The sequence below is a fragment of the Thermobia domestica genome, chromosome 16 (genome assembly GCF_964235325.1).
Source record: "Thermobia domestica chromosome 16, izTheDome1.hap1.1, whole genome shotgun sequence".
Lineage (NCBI taxonomy): Eukaryota > Metazoa > Arthropoda > Insecta > Zygentoma > Lepismatidae > Thermobia > Thermobia domestica.
This window is the reverse complement of record NC_137469.1, coordinates 184,466,650-184,484,017: the sequence shown is the minus strand read 5'-3', so window position 1 is coordinate 184,484,017 and position 17,368 is coordinate 184,466,650. Positions and strand designations below refer to the sequence as shown.

Here is a 17,368-nt window from a genome sequence, read left to right as displayed (position 1 = left end):
TACAATTTTCTTCTTCTTTTTCTTCTACATTTTGAAAAATCTCTTTAACTGCGATTTCACATGAATTTTCATATAAATGTATATTTTCTACTTTCTCTTCTAAATTTCGCACATACTCGGAATTTAAATTTGTCAACTCAGATGTACTCGTTTTCTCCATTTCCATCTTACCGTTGTCCCAAGCACATGCGGACAATCCTCATTCTCTGGGAGCAGAAGAAGAGGATTGGTTACTCCTGGTATTGTTTTGGTTTTGGCTGGTAGAAGGAGGCGCACGGTCATAACGTTCCAACAACTGGATTTCCTCGTCCTCGTGACGGAAGGAATTTCCTTGTGGTCTATCCGTGTTGCGCATTCCTCCCCTCCTACCGCGGGCTCCACGAACGTTGTTGTTATTGTGGGTGGAGTGGGAGTTCCCCCCACGTGACCAGCCAGACGACCCACTTCCGCTGCTTTGGTTGCGAGGCGGGGAGCGCTGGTGGTTGTTTTGATTCGTGTTGGAATGTCTCTGTCTCTGGTAAGGACGCTGGTTTTCTCTCGCTCTATTTTTCTTACGAGCAGCGTGCTTACCACTATGGCCAGAGGGGTTATTGTCCTCATTTTCCACGCTCACTTGGAGCATGTTGACCCCTTTCCTCTGGTTGCTTTGGTAAAACTGGTCGCGATTCGTCATCGACGACTGCAGTTCCTGTACCAAATTCAATAGTTCTGCTATTGTCTTAGGACGAGACGAGACTATCGCCCTAAATAGCCAGTTCGGGAAATGCCGCGGAAGTACCTTAAGTAATGTTGCATCAGACATTCGTGGCTCCAAAATACTATTCTTGTGTAACAAATCCAGCAGATATTCTGCGGGGGATTTGTGTACACGATTGTCAAAGTGGGAGGTGAGAATAGTCGCCCTTAGGTTAGCCAGCCGCTCTTCGCTAAGGTAACACTGCTTAAAATTTTGTACAAAATCATCGTAGGTGTGGATTTTGTTACGATTTACTTGAAACCACTGATAACAAGTGTTACGAATCGCTCGAGGTATGAAGCTGAGCCTCATTGCGTCCGGTACTCCAGTGACCTCAAAGTACCGGTCGAGATCTTGTAAGAAATTATAGGTTTCGGTTTCTGATTCAGTTCCAGCATACACAGGTAAGGTGACGTCCCTGTGTATGAGACCAAATGCTGTTGCGAGATGCTGTCTCGTCTCATGATTACATGAGCGAGACGTCGACGGAACAGATTCTGTCTCGCGGGAAGTAGCGAGGTTCCCAGGTTGAGAACCAGGCAGATCGCGACTCGAGGTGTCGTTTGGTGACTTAGGGCGTTCTTGTGCACTGGAGACCGAGATGCTTGCGAGTCTCCCCTCAATCACCTCGCTCGTCTCCTTTTGTATGGAGTTCTTCCACTCCTCCATTTTCTTCTCAAGTTGTGCACACACGCCTTGAACGGTATCTTGCATCTGTTGGATGCTACCGTTACATTCAGACCTGATCTCATCGAGTGGCGTTTCCTGCTCTAGTTCCCCCCGGATCCTGGCTAGTTGGGAAGCGAAACTCACTTCCACTCGCCTGACCTGATTATTCAGTTGGAGTGTGGTCTGTTCGACACGAGACGAGACCTGTTTTACACTTTCAGAAAGCTCTGAGTAATTTTCCTCTAACTGTCTGGCTATGCTAGCAGCATTCTCCTGTACTTCGTCTAACCTACTAGAAGTTTCAGTTACACGAGTAGACAGTTCTTCTCTGGTATGGTGTATTTCCCCCCTAAGCTCTGCAGTCGTGAGCTCCAGACGCTCTGTCAGCTGACGCTCACTTTGCTCCAGTCTTGAACTCACGGACTCCATCTGGAGTTCAAGACGAGCATTGCTAGACTCAATCGCCTGTTCTAGTCTAAGATAACTTGTTTCTAACGTGCTATTACTTTCCTCTATTTTCCTTTCTAACTTTTCCAATCCCTTTGAGCTTTCTCCTAGCTTCCTATTGCTTTCTTCCAGTTTCGAGTTCAAATCTTCCTTTAAACTTCTATTATTTTCTTCTAGTTCTAACTATAATTCCTCCTTTAGTTTCTTTTGTCCTTGCAAGATCTCGCTTAAAATGGCCTCAATATTTAAATAACTTCTCTGTTCCACTACGCTACCCTCATTGACTGCGGTGCTAACACTATGTTCCGGCATTCTCGTAGTTTCCGTGGTTACCTCCCTTTCCTCCCGCAATGGTACTTCCGTTTCCCTACCAGGGACTGGCGGAACCGTATCCACCGCATCAGCGTCTCCCACAACGCTGACCGGGCGCTCGCTAGCGCTCTGCGCGTCAACAACACTATTCTCCTCTGTGAGCTCCCCTGCTCTCTGAGCGAACTCTTCAAATACAAACTCCGTGTCCATTTTTCCTAATCTTCGAGCCTGTGCTCGCGTTACGACCATTTACAAAAACAAGACGGAATTACAAAGTTTCTGCCCCCCAAAGTTTTTAAAAAAAACTGAATTCTCTAAAACACAGTAATGGTAATCAATAATATTCAAACACAAATAAATTTCAAAACACAAGACACCTTCGTTCTTGGAAATTTTTCGGGAAGAGAAACAAACATATACCGAAAATTTTAATACAAACTGTATGTTGACCAGTGAGTATATAAAGTATACTCCATGCCCTTTACGCTGATGGCGCCAAGTTATTGTGAGGTGCAGGTAGCCAGAGCCGAAACAACTGTTACCTAAGAACACCAACACAAATAAAATAAAATAATTTAAGTGGAGTGACTGGGAATATTCAAATTAGCTGCAATATTTGCATAGAATGCAAATTACAAACTACGTGAACATGATTTCTTCCCTCTTGGAGATAAGGTACTCTCCGGTAAGGGGCCGTCACTCCCTTATAAAGTCGGTAGAGCAATATTATTTAGTTTCGTGGAACAGCAGATTTCAGGGTCATCTGCATAACAGCCATGCTCAAAGATGCTACAATAGTGAGTCAGTTTTAAATTTCAAATAAGGTTAAAAGAGAAAGAAAAAAAAACAATCTGACATTAAAATTTACAGGTAGCAGCCTGTATTTGAGCTCACTATCTCATGGCTGTTATATGGTTCCTTGGGCAGAATACTCTCTCTGTGGCCCCATATAGAGAGGTGGTCAAACATACACAAACAAGAGAAAAATGCCTCCTTGAATCACACTCCTGAAAACAAACATGTCATTAGCACAGGTACTCACCCTACAGCAAATTGAGTAGACATTTGTTCTGGTAAAAGATGGTAGTTTTATTTCCCACATAGGAACCAGGAACATAAATATGGTAGATGTGATGATATCCACACTTTGATACACTAATATTTTATTAACTTTACGTAGTGCACTACCACACACACACTTTAATATATATTGATACACTTGAGATATTTATCACTCTTTCATTTTTTTATAAAATAAATAACAGGAGAGGGTAGGATGAAACCTGAAGTTACAAAGGTCTGTTTGACCTTTAATAACATAAAAAAAATATATATATAGATATATATATATACAACTTTCTTTTTATCTCCTCATATTGTGAGTTTCTGGTCTCTAAACAGTTTAGAGAGGAGAGACATATTTCACACTGAAAACATATTTCACTATCTGTGTACATAAACAACACAGATGGAAGATAAAAATAAAACAAAATTAATATGCTGATTCACTGTTCAGATGTTCACTAGATGTTCACAAGTTCTAAGTTGAATGTCACAGTGTCCTTCTAGATTCTCATTCCACTGCAAAGTAAAATGTTCTGTATGAGATATGGTGCACTGGATACTGAGGTTCTATGAGGGGACTTTTAGTATCTGCTCTAAACAAGCAAAATAATTGCTTGACGCCTTGTTCTAAAATGTCCAAGGACAGGCACGGCTTAAAAGCGTTACCGGCCAATGTCTTATATCTCTACTTGAGATAATTTAAGTTATGTATTTCTTCCATACAGGAAGAGACAGGTTTTCCCATATAAATGGGGGAAGTTCGACGAGGTTCAAAACTACGTAGTCCCTATTTAGTGTTTGTAGCACTCAGAGAATGAGTGAAGATTAATTGAATTATAAAAGTTAACTTTCCATTATCACTCTATGTACTAATACCACTGATATGTATTAACTACAGATATGTGTATGTCTTACACCTTCTGTGACTGGACTATAACTTCACATAGAAAAACTGAGTTCTACACACTCGCGTATACTGTTGTTCACAGGACCATCCAGGGGAACCGAGCAAATTGTTCACACCTTGTCCCGGGTATCAAACTCTCTGTAAGAGAAGTCAGGTGACTTCCTTATAACCGAAAACTATATCTTGTCACCGCTCGATTCTAACTTGAACTACCACGTTCTCTCATGAAAACGAGTATATGTCTTTACCAAAACCAAGGAAACGAAGAAACTCGCTTCCTCAAGCAACCTTTGACAAAAGGTTCTCTGCCTTGAGGCGATATTGCGGGTGGTCCAAACTGCCAATGCACTTGTTCAGCTACCTTCCGTAGCCAAATTCACCCTTTCCTTGCTGACACGTGCTGCCCCTACTCCAAGGACGGCCAACACTGAAGCTTTTGCTCCTAGCAGAAACTATGAGAGTTTTTAACACATTTTTGTTTTTCTTCACTTGTTACCCATGAATTAATACAAGAAACATAGGTTAATATACATAAAATTAAAGGAAAATATACACAGAATACATATTTATACAATTTATGAACTGTCATCTCTCTCAGAAGCAGCATTACACCCAATTCCTGTGGCTGTCTTTCAAAAACTGTCTGCTACTAATGCCGCCATGTTTGCTTGGAGAGAGATAGAGGAAACATCTTTGTAAATTATTTACTTTGCACAAATACAAGATCCAAGTGTCTTGTTCGATAAGGGATACACGATGATAAAATAAATCAGAATTTTATGCGGTATTTCCAAGAACGTGTTTAGCTTAGTACGTAAATATTAATATTAAACATAGAAAATAAGTCAAATCAGAGTATACATTTTCAAATTGGTGTTGCATTTCGGGAATAAGCTAAAGGCTCGCTAGCCAGGTTTACTGGTCTTTGGTGAGGAAGGGGGAGGAAGTGACGCTAGAGCTCGCTGCATTGGAAATCACACCTATACAAAACTAAAATCTCGCATGTAGAAGCGAAAAAGTTTATGGCTTTTGAAACAATACAGACGATGTGTTTCAACACACTGTATCAACTTCAGTGTAGTTCCACCAAGGAAGTCCGTAGGCTACTTCCTGTGTATAAAGATTCTTATTTAGTTCCCATTCTGGTTATTTCTTTCCATGGTGAGTTGTGAAGGACCTCACATCTTGTAGTCTAGGCGACAACAAGTCGGGAAAGAAAGAAAAAAAAACTTCTCTCAGCGCTAGCTCTTCCAGCGTTCCGAAATCCATGTATGATTCCTATAGAATCTGCTCATTTCCTATTTAATTAATACTTCATATATGCTTTTAATATCATATCTTCCATCATCCCCTGTAAACTATACATTTATGCAACGACGCAGTAATTAGATGCAACCCATTAATATGCTATATAATGCCTATAAATGAAATAAACACAAATGAAATAAATACAATATAATACAATATTGTATTAATATTTACGTACTATGCTCGGTGTTTCACAATTCATTACTAATAATATCAAATAAATATGCACTGAATATGCTAATGTTAAGCAATTAATTATACCACAAAATCTTTATATTTACATATCAATATGCAAATGTGCCCCTCATCTGCATTTCGATATGCAGATGATGGAGAAGGACATCGGCCTTCTACACTGTGCTTTGATAAAGTAAAATATACCGGTACGATAAGAATAAGTTGGGGATGCCCTTTCTCAGTCAGTAAAACGACTGACTTAAACGCAAGAGAAACGACTTCAAGCCCGGGTCCAAACTAAAAATCTCGTGGGTGCGGCGCACCCATAAGATTATTTCTGTGGGTGCCGGAGCCCCGGAGCACCCACGTAGTTCGCGCACATGGACAGATGGACATAATAATTCCATAAGATTCCCAATACTTATGACAAGCACTGTTCAGAAAGATAAAAAAAGATGATCTCCGTTCGCGAATGTACACGAGTTACGTAATTTCTCTGATTATAAAGTACTTTGAAATATTATCTTTTTTTTTTTTTCAGTTTTACGTCAACATTTATGTCCTGTGAGGTAAAGGAAAAACTGAAATCTTTGAGTTTAACGTGCCACTATTATGCCCGTTAGGCTAAGGGTGGACGATGATTAAAGAAAGTGATTGATGATGGAACAATTGGTGGAATAAGAAAGTGGGAGGAAACGGGAGAAACCCGAGAAAACCCTTGTCCACCACAAACTTACTTAGGCGGGGATCGAACCAGGTGTAAGATAAAAGAGGCAGATGATTAATGGAAATGAATGGTTGTGGAACAATGAGTAGAAAAAAACGTACCACGAAGCGGAAGAACCACATACACGATGTCTAAAGTACTCTAATTTCTTTAATTATAAATCATATAAGATGTAAAATAAACTTTTAAGAAGCTTTCAGTAATGTGTAATGATAGCATAAAATAAACAAACTCTTCTGTTCGAGAGAACTACAACATTTGTTACAGCTAACTCTCCATCCTTAATTTTCACGTTATTTTAGTACGCAATCGCTTAGAAAAAGAAGCAATAAATGCATCAAATGTGGGAGATGAAATTTTGCATATACCTGGATTTGTTTAAGTATTTCTTTCTACTGTGTTTGTCTCTAGCTTCAATTCACAAGCCTTTATAATTAGATGCCCAACATATTTGGCAATCACGCAGAAAACAACACCGAAGATTCTACACTTGTGTTAATCTAACACACAGACTGTGTGTCATTCCAACTACCGGCATTTGACACACAACTCCAAATGGAGAGTGAGTTGTTCTAACCATTTGTTTGTGTTATATTTTAACACAATCGTGTTAACACATAGGCATGTCGTTGAAATAACACAACGATTTTTCACAGTGTATAATCTCACTTTTGATTTGATATGCAGGACAATTTCAGACGGAATTTTATTAACACGTATATGTAGTGCACTCTTTGAACGAAAGGAGGGCGGGGAAGAACATTTTTTTAAATTTTGTCTTGGTTCTTCTGATTTTCATAAGTTGGTTTTTACGACAATGATTTCTTCAAGATTTGAAAGGAAAATACAAAGTTGTCTTAAGAAATGTTTGAAAATTTTAGAGCATAGTTCAATAATCCTTTCATTAACACGTATTTAGCACTTAACGCGCAGACGCCTTTCCACCATGTTCAAATGAATCATATTCCAGGAAAAGAACTGATCTCGAATCAAAATAGCTTTCAACAGTGATCTAGTGGCTAACGCGAGTATCTTTGGTACTTTCACGAATTCGCAGGTTCGATTCCCGGAAGGGATGCATTAAAATTTCAATGCAACTTGCAACGATACTCGAGATTCCTTCTTATAAAGTAGATTCACATCTCACATAGCCTCGCTGCTGTACAGAGATGGTAAATTTCAACCAACAAACAAATCGAATCAACGGTAACCAAATCCACAGTGCGAAATCGTATCACTGTAAGTACTTGAGAAGGGGAAGGCACGAACGAATAATAATAATAAAACCTAAACCTTCTTTGCACTGGAATGTTTGAACTTAGAAACTTCCCATATTTGAACGTCCATAACAATCTATATCATAAAACTCAAACTGACTATACCTCCGGTGCTTGGGGTCCCTGGTTCGATCCCAGCTCGCGCCGTGTGGACTTTGTGGTGGACAAACACCGTGCTCGTGGGTTTTCTCGGGGTTCTCCCGTTTCCTCCCACTTTCTTCATTCCACCATTTCACTCATCTCTCATCATCACAGTCTCCTTTAGCCTAACCGGTATAACCGTGGGACGTAAAACTTACAGATTTCATTTCATTTTTCAAACTGACTATGTTCGTCACTCTTAATCTCTTGAACCACCCGACCTATCCCGATCAAACTTTCAACGTAGATAAGGTTCCGGCCTGGAATATTTTTGTTATTTCACTTTCACGGTGCAAGATAGGGGAGGGAAAGGGGGAGAAATATATAAAAAATGAAAATGAAGGTGATTGTCTTTTTGACTTCATCACTTCTAAACCACCCGACCGATCTCGATCAAATTTTCAACATAGATGAGGTTCGGACCTGGCATGGTTTCTATTATATCAATTTAAAGGTGGAACTTAGGGCAGGGGGAGAAGGGAGATAATTAAAAATGATCCAAAATTACCGATATTAGTGTCGAATCTATAGCTTTCGGGGCCGTTAAGAAGAACAGGGACCCTGTCGATCCCGTTTAAATACAAATTAAGCCCCGAGCTCCTTCGTGGCTAAGCGGTTAGCGTACGCGCCTATGGCGTAGGAGATTCGGGTTCGATTCCCGGCGGGAGCTCATGTGGTTCGAATTCCACGTTAATCAGTAGGTCCATGTCTCATATAGCCTTGCTGCTAAACAGGACGTTAAACTCAAAATCAACTCAACTCAACAAATTCAGCCCTGCAACTTGGGCTAGGGAGAAACACATGAAAATGATTGAAAATGACCAATATTAGTGTCAAATCCTTTGTTTTCGGGATCGCAGAAGGGGGCGCGGTGGCTCAGTAATAGACCGTTCACCTCCGGTGCTTTTAGTCCCTGGTTCGATCCCAGCTCGCGCCGTGTGGTCTTTGTGGTGGACAAACACCGTGATCGTGGGTTTTCTCGGAGTTCTCCCGTTTCCTTCCACTTTCTTCATTCCACCATTTCACTCATTTCTCATAATCACCGTCTTCTTTTGCCTAACCGGCATAATCGTGGGACGTAAAACTCAAAGATTTCATTTCATTCATTTCATTCGGGTTCGCTGATATGAACATTGGAACTTCCGATCCCGTTTACATCCAAATTTAGCCGCGCAACTTGGGGAAAGGGTAGGGGGAAATTGATAAAAATAATTGAAAATAACCAATATTAGTGTCGAGTCTATGGTTTTCGGGGTCGTTGAGAAGAATATTAACACTTAGGATCCCGTTTAAATACAAGTTCAGCCCCACAACTTGGGGGAGAAGGAGAAACAGATATAAAAATGATTGAAAATGGCCAATTTTAGTGTTGAATCCACAGTTTTCGGGGTCGCTGAAACGAACAGTATCACTTCCGATGCCCTTTAGATCCAAATTTATGTCCAAGATGAAAAGTATTCTCCCTGTGCAAAGAACAAACTAGAACACATATATATTTGCTAGAACACTAAGCACGCATTGCCTCTTGAAATTATTTGTTCTATTTGATATACCTGATTAAGATATGTCTTTACTTCAGAACAGAAAAGTTGTGCAGTTATTTTTCAATAAGAAGCAATAACAATTACAAACGGGTTTTTAAAAACTATTCCTAGTGTGCAATAGTAATCTTAATAAACTCCACAACAGTGGAAACCATGTTTGTGTTATGTTCTCCTGATCCCTGACAGGACATACGTTTAATGTTACTGTTTGGTGGGTTATTGACGAAATCGGATGCGCGAGTGTTGACATAGAGAAAGATAAACAACTGTGTACATCCTTACCTCTGCCCAGCGCATGTTCCCTGAATAGTTGTTGTTTGTTATTTGGCGCTGAAGCTGCATCTTCTACGTAATTCTTTTGTTTAGACTTTGTTGATTGGTCGTTCCAGTTCACGTGGGATGCATGTCGCACAACAAACGCCAGTGGCTCTATCTAACGGCTTTTGTGCCGAAGTCGCGGATCCCATCGTTCAAATCACCGAAATAAACGTATCGTCTTTTCTACTAGGACACACGCAAGATACAAATGACATTTTTTTGGGTAAAGATGGAAAGTTCTTGTCTCACAATGTTCTCTGTTCAATCAGGAGAATACTTTGTGATCGAGACAAAATCAAGTGAAATTAAAGTGAAATACATCAAAGTAAACGCTGAGAGGTTTTGGCAGTGGTGCTATACATCTGGATCTTCAAAAATTTGGAGGAATTTTCTCCCCCTCCCCTAACATGCTTGGATAAAATATTGACTTAATATTAATGTATAGAATAAGCTTCTGTCGATTAACTTGCTCAATTACCCAAAATACACACAAACAATGACGTAATTTGATACTTGTGAACTAGAGTCGACGTGAGGTTAATCATGTTTTACGTGGATCATTTCGATGGATATACGCACACGTTCTGTTTTCACGTCCATTAAACTGTGACTGGAGTCGATAATCTATTGTACAGAATATTCATAATTTTCCATTATTTTTAAAATAATAATAAAAAAATGTTGCGAAAATTAGTTTTATGGATTTTTCTTAATTGAAACAGTGCGTTAAGGTGTAATGAATATTCTGTTTTCGTTTCTGATGTAACAAGCAAACGAAGGGTAACTTTTTCTTTGCTTTCGTAGAGGATATGAAATATACTTTTTTTTTTTAATACGTTGACAACCAATCAATGAAGTCTATTTTCCATTATTTTGATTAATTGTTGAAAGAATGACGCACAGTCCGCAGCAGAGAACCATTTCTTCTATTATAAGGTAGTCCTGTCCCATTCATTGACGCCTATATTTTCAATATATTAATCTAGTAATCTTGGTATTAATATAATAGAATAGTAGTCAGTTATTAACAATAGACTCTTAATTTCCGCGGGAATCGATCTCATATAATGCTCATGTAGCTCTAAGTGGACTGTAAATCTCTCTACTTAATGTCTTTTTCGCTGTGACTGGCAATTGTTCAAATATCTTTGTTGTTCACGAGAGATTATGGTGTATAACTTAGTGTCCCTGAGAAATCTTGGAAGTAGTAGGCTTTATAGGCATGAATTGAAAGATCGAAACATATAATTTTATTTTATTTGTTTAATTGATTTTGTTAGAATTTCTTTCCCGAATTAATGCTTTATGGTAGGACGAATAAAATCAGAATATCTAAGACAACAATCGACATTTAGATATTGAAAAGTCTGTATCAGAGTCACATTGGCAATTTTCTTAATGCGAAATTTCTTCCTTGTTTGGCAGATCAGTGATAATCATATGAACGCAGCGTCCAGCCAGCCACTTACGAAAAAGATGCAGTACAGAAAGGGATAAAGTTTGTGATTTACTCAAAGGATTGCTGACATGGACACAAATGGAGTCTTATATCAATCAGCCTGCTTTATGATTTGAGAAATAATCTGGTAATATTAAGAAAATTCCTCCCACACGAAAGATAACATTTTGTTTCGACATTTGGGGAAAACTTGTCCCACTATTCGTTTTCATTGTTTTTGTTTAATGATCTAAACGTAAAAAACACAAGCTGAATTGGAAAACTAATTTTCATACACATAAAATAATAAATCAATCGATATGAATTGAGTGTAAATGTTTTCACGACATATTGTCACTAGTATAATTTGCATGTTGTTGAAATCCTAAAGCAAGCACGCTGTTTCTTAACAGCTGAAGTTAAGATTTCGTGATACATAACCTGAAACAGATTGTCTGCAAGATAACGTGAATGTTTTTCAGTAAAAAGACAAGTAAAGAGTAATGGTGCTTTACTCGCTAAATGATCCCAGTGCCTATTCTTGCTGCAATTTGTTACAATATAAATATTATTAAAAATAAATTAGAAAAGTAAACAAACAGCTGGTGGCTGGATGCACTGTGAGGTCGAGAACACTGCGTGTTGGGGTTTGTTGCCCCGGGCGGTGATGACTCCGTCGCGTCCTGTATCAGGAGAACATGGCACACGAAGAGAAAACTCAAAACAACTTATTGATCGTATAAACACAACACATCCCTCCCACTACCAACCCCTCACGCAACTACCCTCTTTCGCTGAGATTTACAACACGCGTTTGCGCTTTTCGCGTAGCACGGAAGCTTCGTTGGTATTGGAGGAAAACAAGAGTGATAGATCCTCCCCTCCATTTCCCTACTGCCGAAAGCTACCAGTATTCATTCACATGCGATGTCAAAATGTACAGAAAAAATATATATTCACAAAATATTCCTTCTTCTTTTAACACAAATGTAATTTTGTCTTCCTGCAAATAAAACAATTTCATTTAGTAAAAGAAAACACGATAAAATAAATAAAATTAAACAACAAAATCTATAGATAGATGTTACCATTTTCGAAATTTTTATATATAAGAAAAAAATCTAATAGGCCTATTTAAAATAACTGGTCTTCCGAACTGATGATAATTGAATACTAGGACCAAAAGTCTTCTTTTCGAGTATTTGGACAGTTAACAGTCACGAAACCAGTATTTTCCATGATGATCACTAACGAATTGTGTTACAATTTTATAACTATGCGTTATTTTACTTTGAAATACAGTAGACTCCCTAGTATCCGGCCAAATGTGGCGGAAGGGCAGGCCGGATAACAAAAAAGTCGGATAAGCCGGAGTTCTATGAACTCATTTCTTCCCCCACCAATACAAGACGACAAAGTTTTTATGCCAAAACTCAGTGATATAATAATATTTTCTCACTTCTTATTTGGCTCTGTGCTGGTAGTTTATAAATGTTTATGTACTGCACTGCACGTTTCAAGAATTTATTAGAGGAAAAGTACGTTAAAGAATGAATACAGTATATGTAAACTGTTCACATTTTAGCATAAATTCTGTAATGCCTAACTTAAGTGCAGGAAACACAAACAAAACATTAACGTAAACCAGGCCGGATAGTCGCGAGCCGGATACTCGGGAGTCTAGTGTATTTTTAATCAACAATATTTTCCATCCGTCGAGACAGCGGCGTTTTATTTGCATGTTTTTAGAGAGTAAGAATTCAAGGTTATCACCTTGCAAATATGATTATATAGACTATAGGTCTCTATATCAGGGACGCACCCACGACGGAGTCCAGACCCCTCGAAACCTTCCTAACTCAATATACATATGTACATTTTCTCCATAAAACTATATTTAAGTGGAAAACGATCAATGTAACATGAAAATTTGATATCAAACTTCATCTATACTCTTTCTCTTATAAATGCAATCTAGTTCTATTTTTTCCGAAAATAAAATGGAATTATTTTACAATTACTTATCGTCTTTTCGGATACAGAATAATACCCTTCAATACTACATAGAAGTAGTGGGTTGCAGTATTAGACGTCACAAAGCTTCAAGCCCTTCAACAAAAATATCTGTGTGCGCACATATTAATAATAAGAATTGCAGAATAAGCACACAGATTATTAGCATTTTCGTGTGGTGTTGTGCTATATGGGGTGGAAACATGGACATTACGCAAAAGTGATGAAAAACAACTGGAAGCTTCCGAAATGTGGGTGTGGAGAAAAATGGAGCGACTTAACTGGGTCGAGCGCAAAAAGAATGAGAGGATATCAGAAATGGTGGCGGAGAAAAGAACACTTTTATTTATTATTAAGAAGAGGAAGAGAAATTGCTTGGGGCATTGCCTAAGAAGAAATTGTATCATGAGGGACATGCTGAAGGGTATGATGGCAGGAAAGAGAGGGAGAGGGCGAAGAAGATCACAGTTAATGGACGATAGAAAAGCAGAAAGATCATACGTGACGACAAAGAGGTTAGCGGAGGACCGTGGAGCATGGAAGTTTCTCAGCTGCTGCAAGTGACCTGCCAATAAGGGCAGAATACCTATTATTATTATTATTATTATTATTATTATTATTATTATTATTATTATTATTAACACTTTTCGAGTAATTGAACGAAGTTTTCCCTTGATCAGTTCATTATTCAAACAATTTGTATAAATAATTAGGATTATTTGAGTAATTATTTCTACAATTAATCATTATCCAAATAAATACTTTGTTCAAATATTCGAATACAAGATTATGTAAAATTCAACCACATTATAATGAGACATTCTTATCCTAATAGAACAACATCTACTTACTTGCACGAAGTTCATTCAAAATGTTATGGCTAACGTTGAGAACTTCCACTTTCTTGGTGCCGTAGGTGAGGTCATAAGTGAGAACAGGTATCTGGTTGTAGCTTAAGTCAATCTCCCGGAGCTTGTATGGGATGTAAGGACTACTGGGAAACGTCTTCCGAGTCACAAACGATATTTTGTTGAAGCTCAAATTTACCTTTAAAATGCAGAGAGAAAGTCAATGCTACTTATTTTCCAACACAGGTAGCAATGTATATCTTATTTACTGTTAATAGGGGACACAAAATGAATGATATATATCTACGTTACAAACATGCATCTGATTGTAAATAGAACAGAATCCATTGTTAATGTCTTAAAGCAGAACTAGATGTGCTACAAATGTTAATCCGCACTAAAAACGGTTTTGACTGAAGGGGGGGGGGGGAACAACTGCATTGAGTTACATGTACAGATATGTTTAGATGTAATATTTATGAGCTGTAATGAAATCACGAACTATGAATGAAAAAATCATCATTAATTTTATTTATAAAAATCATAATTCTGTGTGTGAAACTGAGCAAAGATTTTTGTAATATATTAAATTTTGTATACGTGCATAATATTGTTTCTAAAAATCACAAAGACAGGATTTGTAATCTTTCTTAAATCGTTGGAAGCAGAAGTAATGCGTTTGCAATATTCAGGAATCACTTGTGGTAAAATAGCATGTAGTGTTTTCAGTAATAATTAACATTTGAGATAAAATCATGAATAAAATGAAGACAAACCTTAGGGTAAATTAGACTTCTAAATACTTCTTATTTTTCCATCATTACATAACAATATTTTGTCGTTAGAACTTTCCTAAGATTTTGTAAACTTTCAAATACAACACAGTATAATATATTTTCTTTTTATTGTATTATTTAGAAAACAATAATGAAAGAATGATCTTTAGAAAAATTAGAAAGGAAAATTAGTTTAAACAAACAAAAGCAATAATTCATATAAAATAACCAGGTTTTCAACCAAAAAATCATCTTGCATCCTGCATCAAATCTTCAAGGCGCAATAGAGTCTCCAAGAAGCTACCACAAACACAGCAATTTCAAATACAGAAAGAAAGACCACTAGCTGGTGAAAGCTAAAGTTGACCTGCAATAGGTAAAGTACGATAATAGAACATTTAAACTGTCTATTTGCATGTAACATGATTTTGGGAGGTATCTACAAGTGACAGGAAAATTTGAATACTTAAATATTCACCTTCTTAATAGGGGTCGCGGTGGCTCAGTGGTAGAGCGTTAACCTCTGGTGCATGGGGTCCCGGGTTCAAACCCTGCTCCCGCCAAGTGAACTTTGTGGTGGACAAACACCGTGTGCGTGGGTTTTCTCGGGGTTCTCCCGTTTCCTCCCACTTTCTTCATTCCACCATTTCATTCATTTCTCATAATCACCGTCTCCTTTAGCCTAACCGGCATAACCGTGGGACGTAAAACTCAAAGATTTCATTTCATTTCACCTTGTTACTGATACAATTGGCCAAGTACTAGAGTGAGTTTATAAATTATCCGTTAAATATTTAAGCTTACATAATGTGTCAGATGTTGGACTCTATACTACTTATTAAATGTTTACAGTTGAATAAGAGATTGTAACCACTAGTTTTTTTTTTTTTTTTTTTTTTTTTTTAATTTGATTGAAGAATTTCACTGTTTCCTTTTACATATTGATATGACTAAATTTGATCTTTATTTCTTTAATATATATGTATAGTTCTTCCGTTACTGAACTAGTGTCAGTGGATACTTGACTAAATGTTTTCAAGATATATTCATTTAAGTAAGGCTAACTTAGATGGTTCGCATTGTAAATCTGAATTTACATCACACATTAGTGCTTGGCCTGACATACATTCCCAACGATTAGATATTTTTTTCATCCCAACACTCATCTCTGAACAACTTAAAAATATGCACTAAAAATGCACCCTCATGAAATTGAAATATTTTGATGTGTACTCGTAACAGTTGAAATTGCGCTAATTGATGCATTTCTTAGTAATTTTTATTTGAATGTAAACCACCTCACACGTTTTATATTATCTCAGGTGCATTACTGCGTATCATTCAATAGCTGTAACGTTTCTGTTTTGTTCTTTAACCTACGGTCGGTCGCATGTGTATCAATCTGATAAAGCCATTTCTTATTTGCCGCCGTTTCTTGAATTTTAATTGGTTTTGACTATTTGCCTTAACAATATCTCCTTGTGTTGCACTTTGAAAGACAAAGTGCTGCTCAAGTTGTTTTATTGTTAGATCGTGTAGAGTAGAAACATGTTTGTATCTGACTGGTACATTGTGACCGACCGTGTAACCGTGGAAACAAAGTCTTTTTTTTTTTTTTTTTGGTCCATCACCATGGCAGAGAATTGGATATATATGGTTCTCAACCTAATTCCTATAACGACCCCCATTTTAACACATCCTCTTGCCAGCGACCCTCATAATTTCTCTTTCGTAATACGCTTGTGTGAGATTTTTAATATACCTATTGCGGGAGATCTCACGATATCCATCTATTTCTATAACAGTACAATCCATTTCCATCCATTTCTTACAATCCATACAGAACCCTAAAAGATTAAAACTAGGGTGTCCAGACGTCCTCTTTTATCCGGACATGTCCCCTTTTTCAGACTCTTAAGAAGGTGTTCAGGGGGATGTCCTCTTTTTTCGGGTTCCTTTATGAACCATGGCATCCATACAAATTAGCATGTGAAAGAACTATATTTTTATCTGATTTTTGACAATAATAACAAAATTCCAATCTTTTCTTATTAAAATAAGTGTCTTTTTCTGAAGATAATACAAATACAAACTTCGGAGCAATTGGTAGAAAAGGAGGAAATAACATATTTAGCTGTTTGAAAAGGGAACTAAATCCCAAATTTGTGAGAGTAGGATATCCTGCTCACGTGTTATAACAGTGTCCAGCATGGTATTTATTGACACTGGTTTTAGTGTTGATGTGGAATCCATAGTTTTGAAAATATTTAATTATTTTTCCATATATTGTGTTCGTACAGAGAATTTGAAAGAATTTTGTGATTTTGTAGATATTCAGTACAGGAATCTGTTACGTCACTCAAAAAGTACGTGGTTATCCTTATTTCCATGCATAACTAGATTAATTGAAATGTTCCCAACTTTGAAGGCTTATTTCCTTTTTCAAGGTAGCGTCCCCAACTTAATACGATCTTCTTCTTCTTCTTCTTTTTTCAAAACAAACTTAGTGAGGCAATTCACTTACTTATGTCAGTTTTCCACCCTAACATTTTTGCTATGGAAAGGGAAGAGAATTCAGTATCTGAAGTCATGACTATTTTACAGAATGGGTAATAGTATACATGAGAACCCCCTGTCTTCCGTGCGCGAGGATACTTCATATTAT

The 17,368-nt window shown here is 37.6% G+C and overlaps 1 protein-coding gene across 1 annotated transcript in view; it reads right to left on the bottom strand.

Moving 5' to 3' along the window:
- The window catches only part of conv (insulin like growth factor binding protein acid labile subunit convoluted), a 180,597-nt gene that overhangs the window by 42,833 nt on the left and 120,396 nt on the right, over nt 1-17,368 (bottom strand). Inside the window, exon 4 of the mRNA XM_081743372.1 lies at nt 13,931-14,126. Coding sequence (XP_081599498.1) covers nt 13,931-14,126 — 196 coding nt within the window. The remainder of the gene's footprint in view (nt 1-13,930; nt 14,127-17,368) is intronic.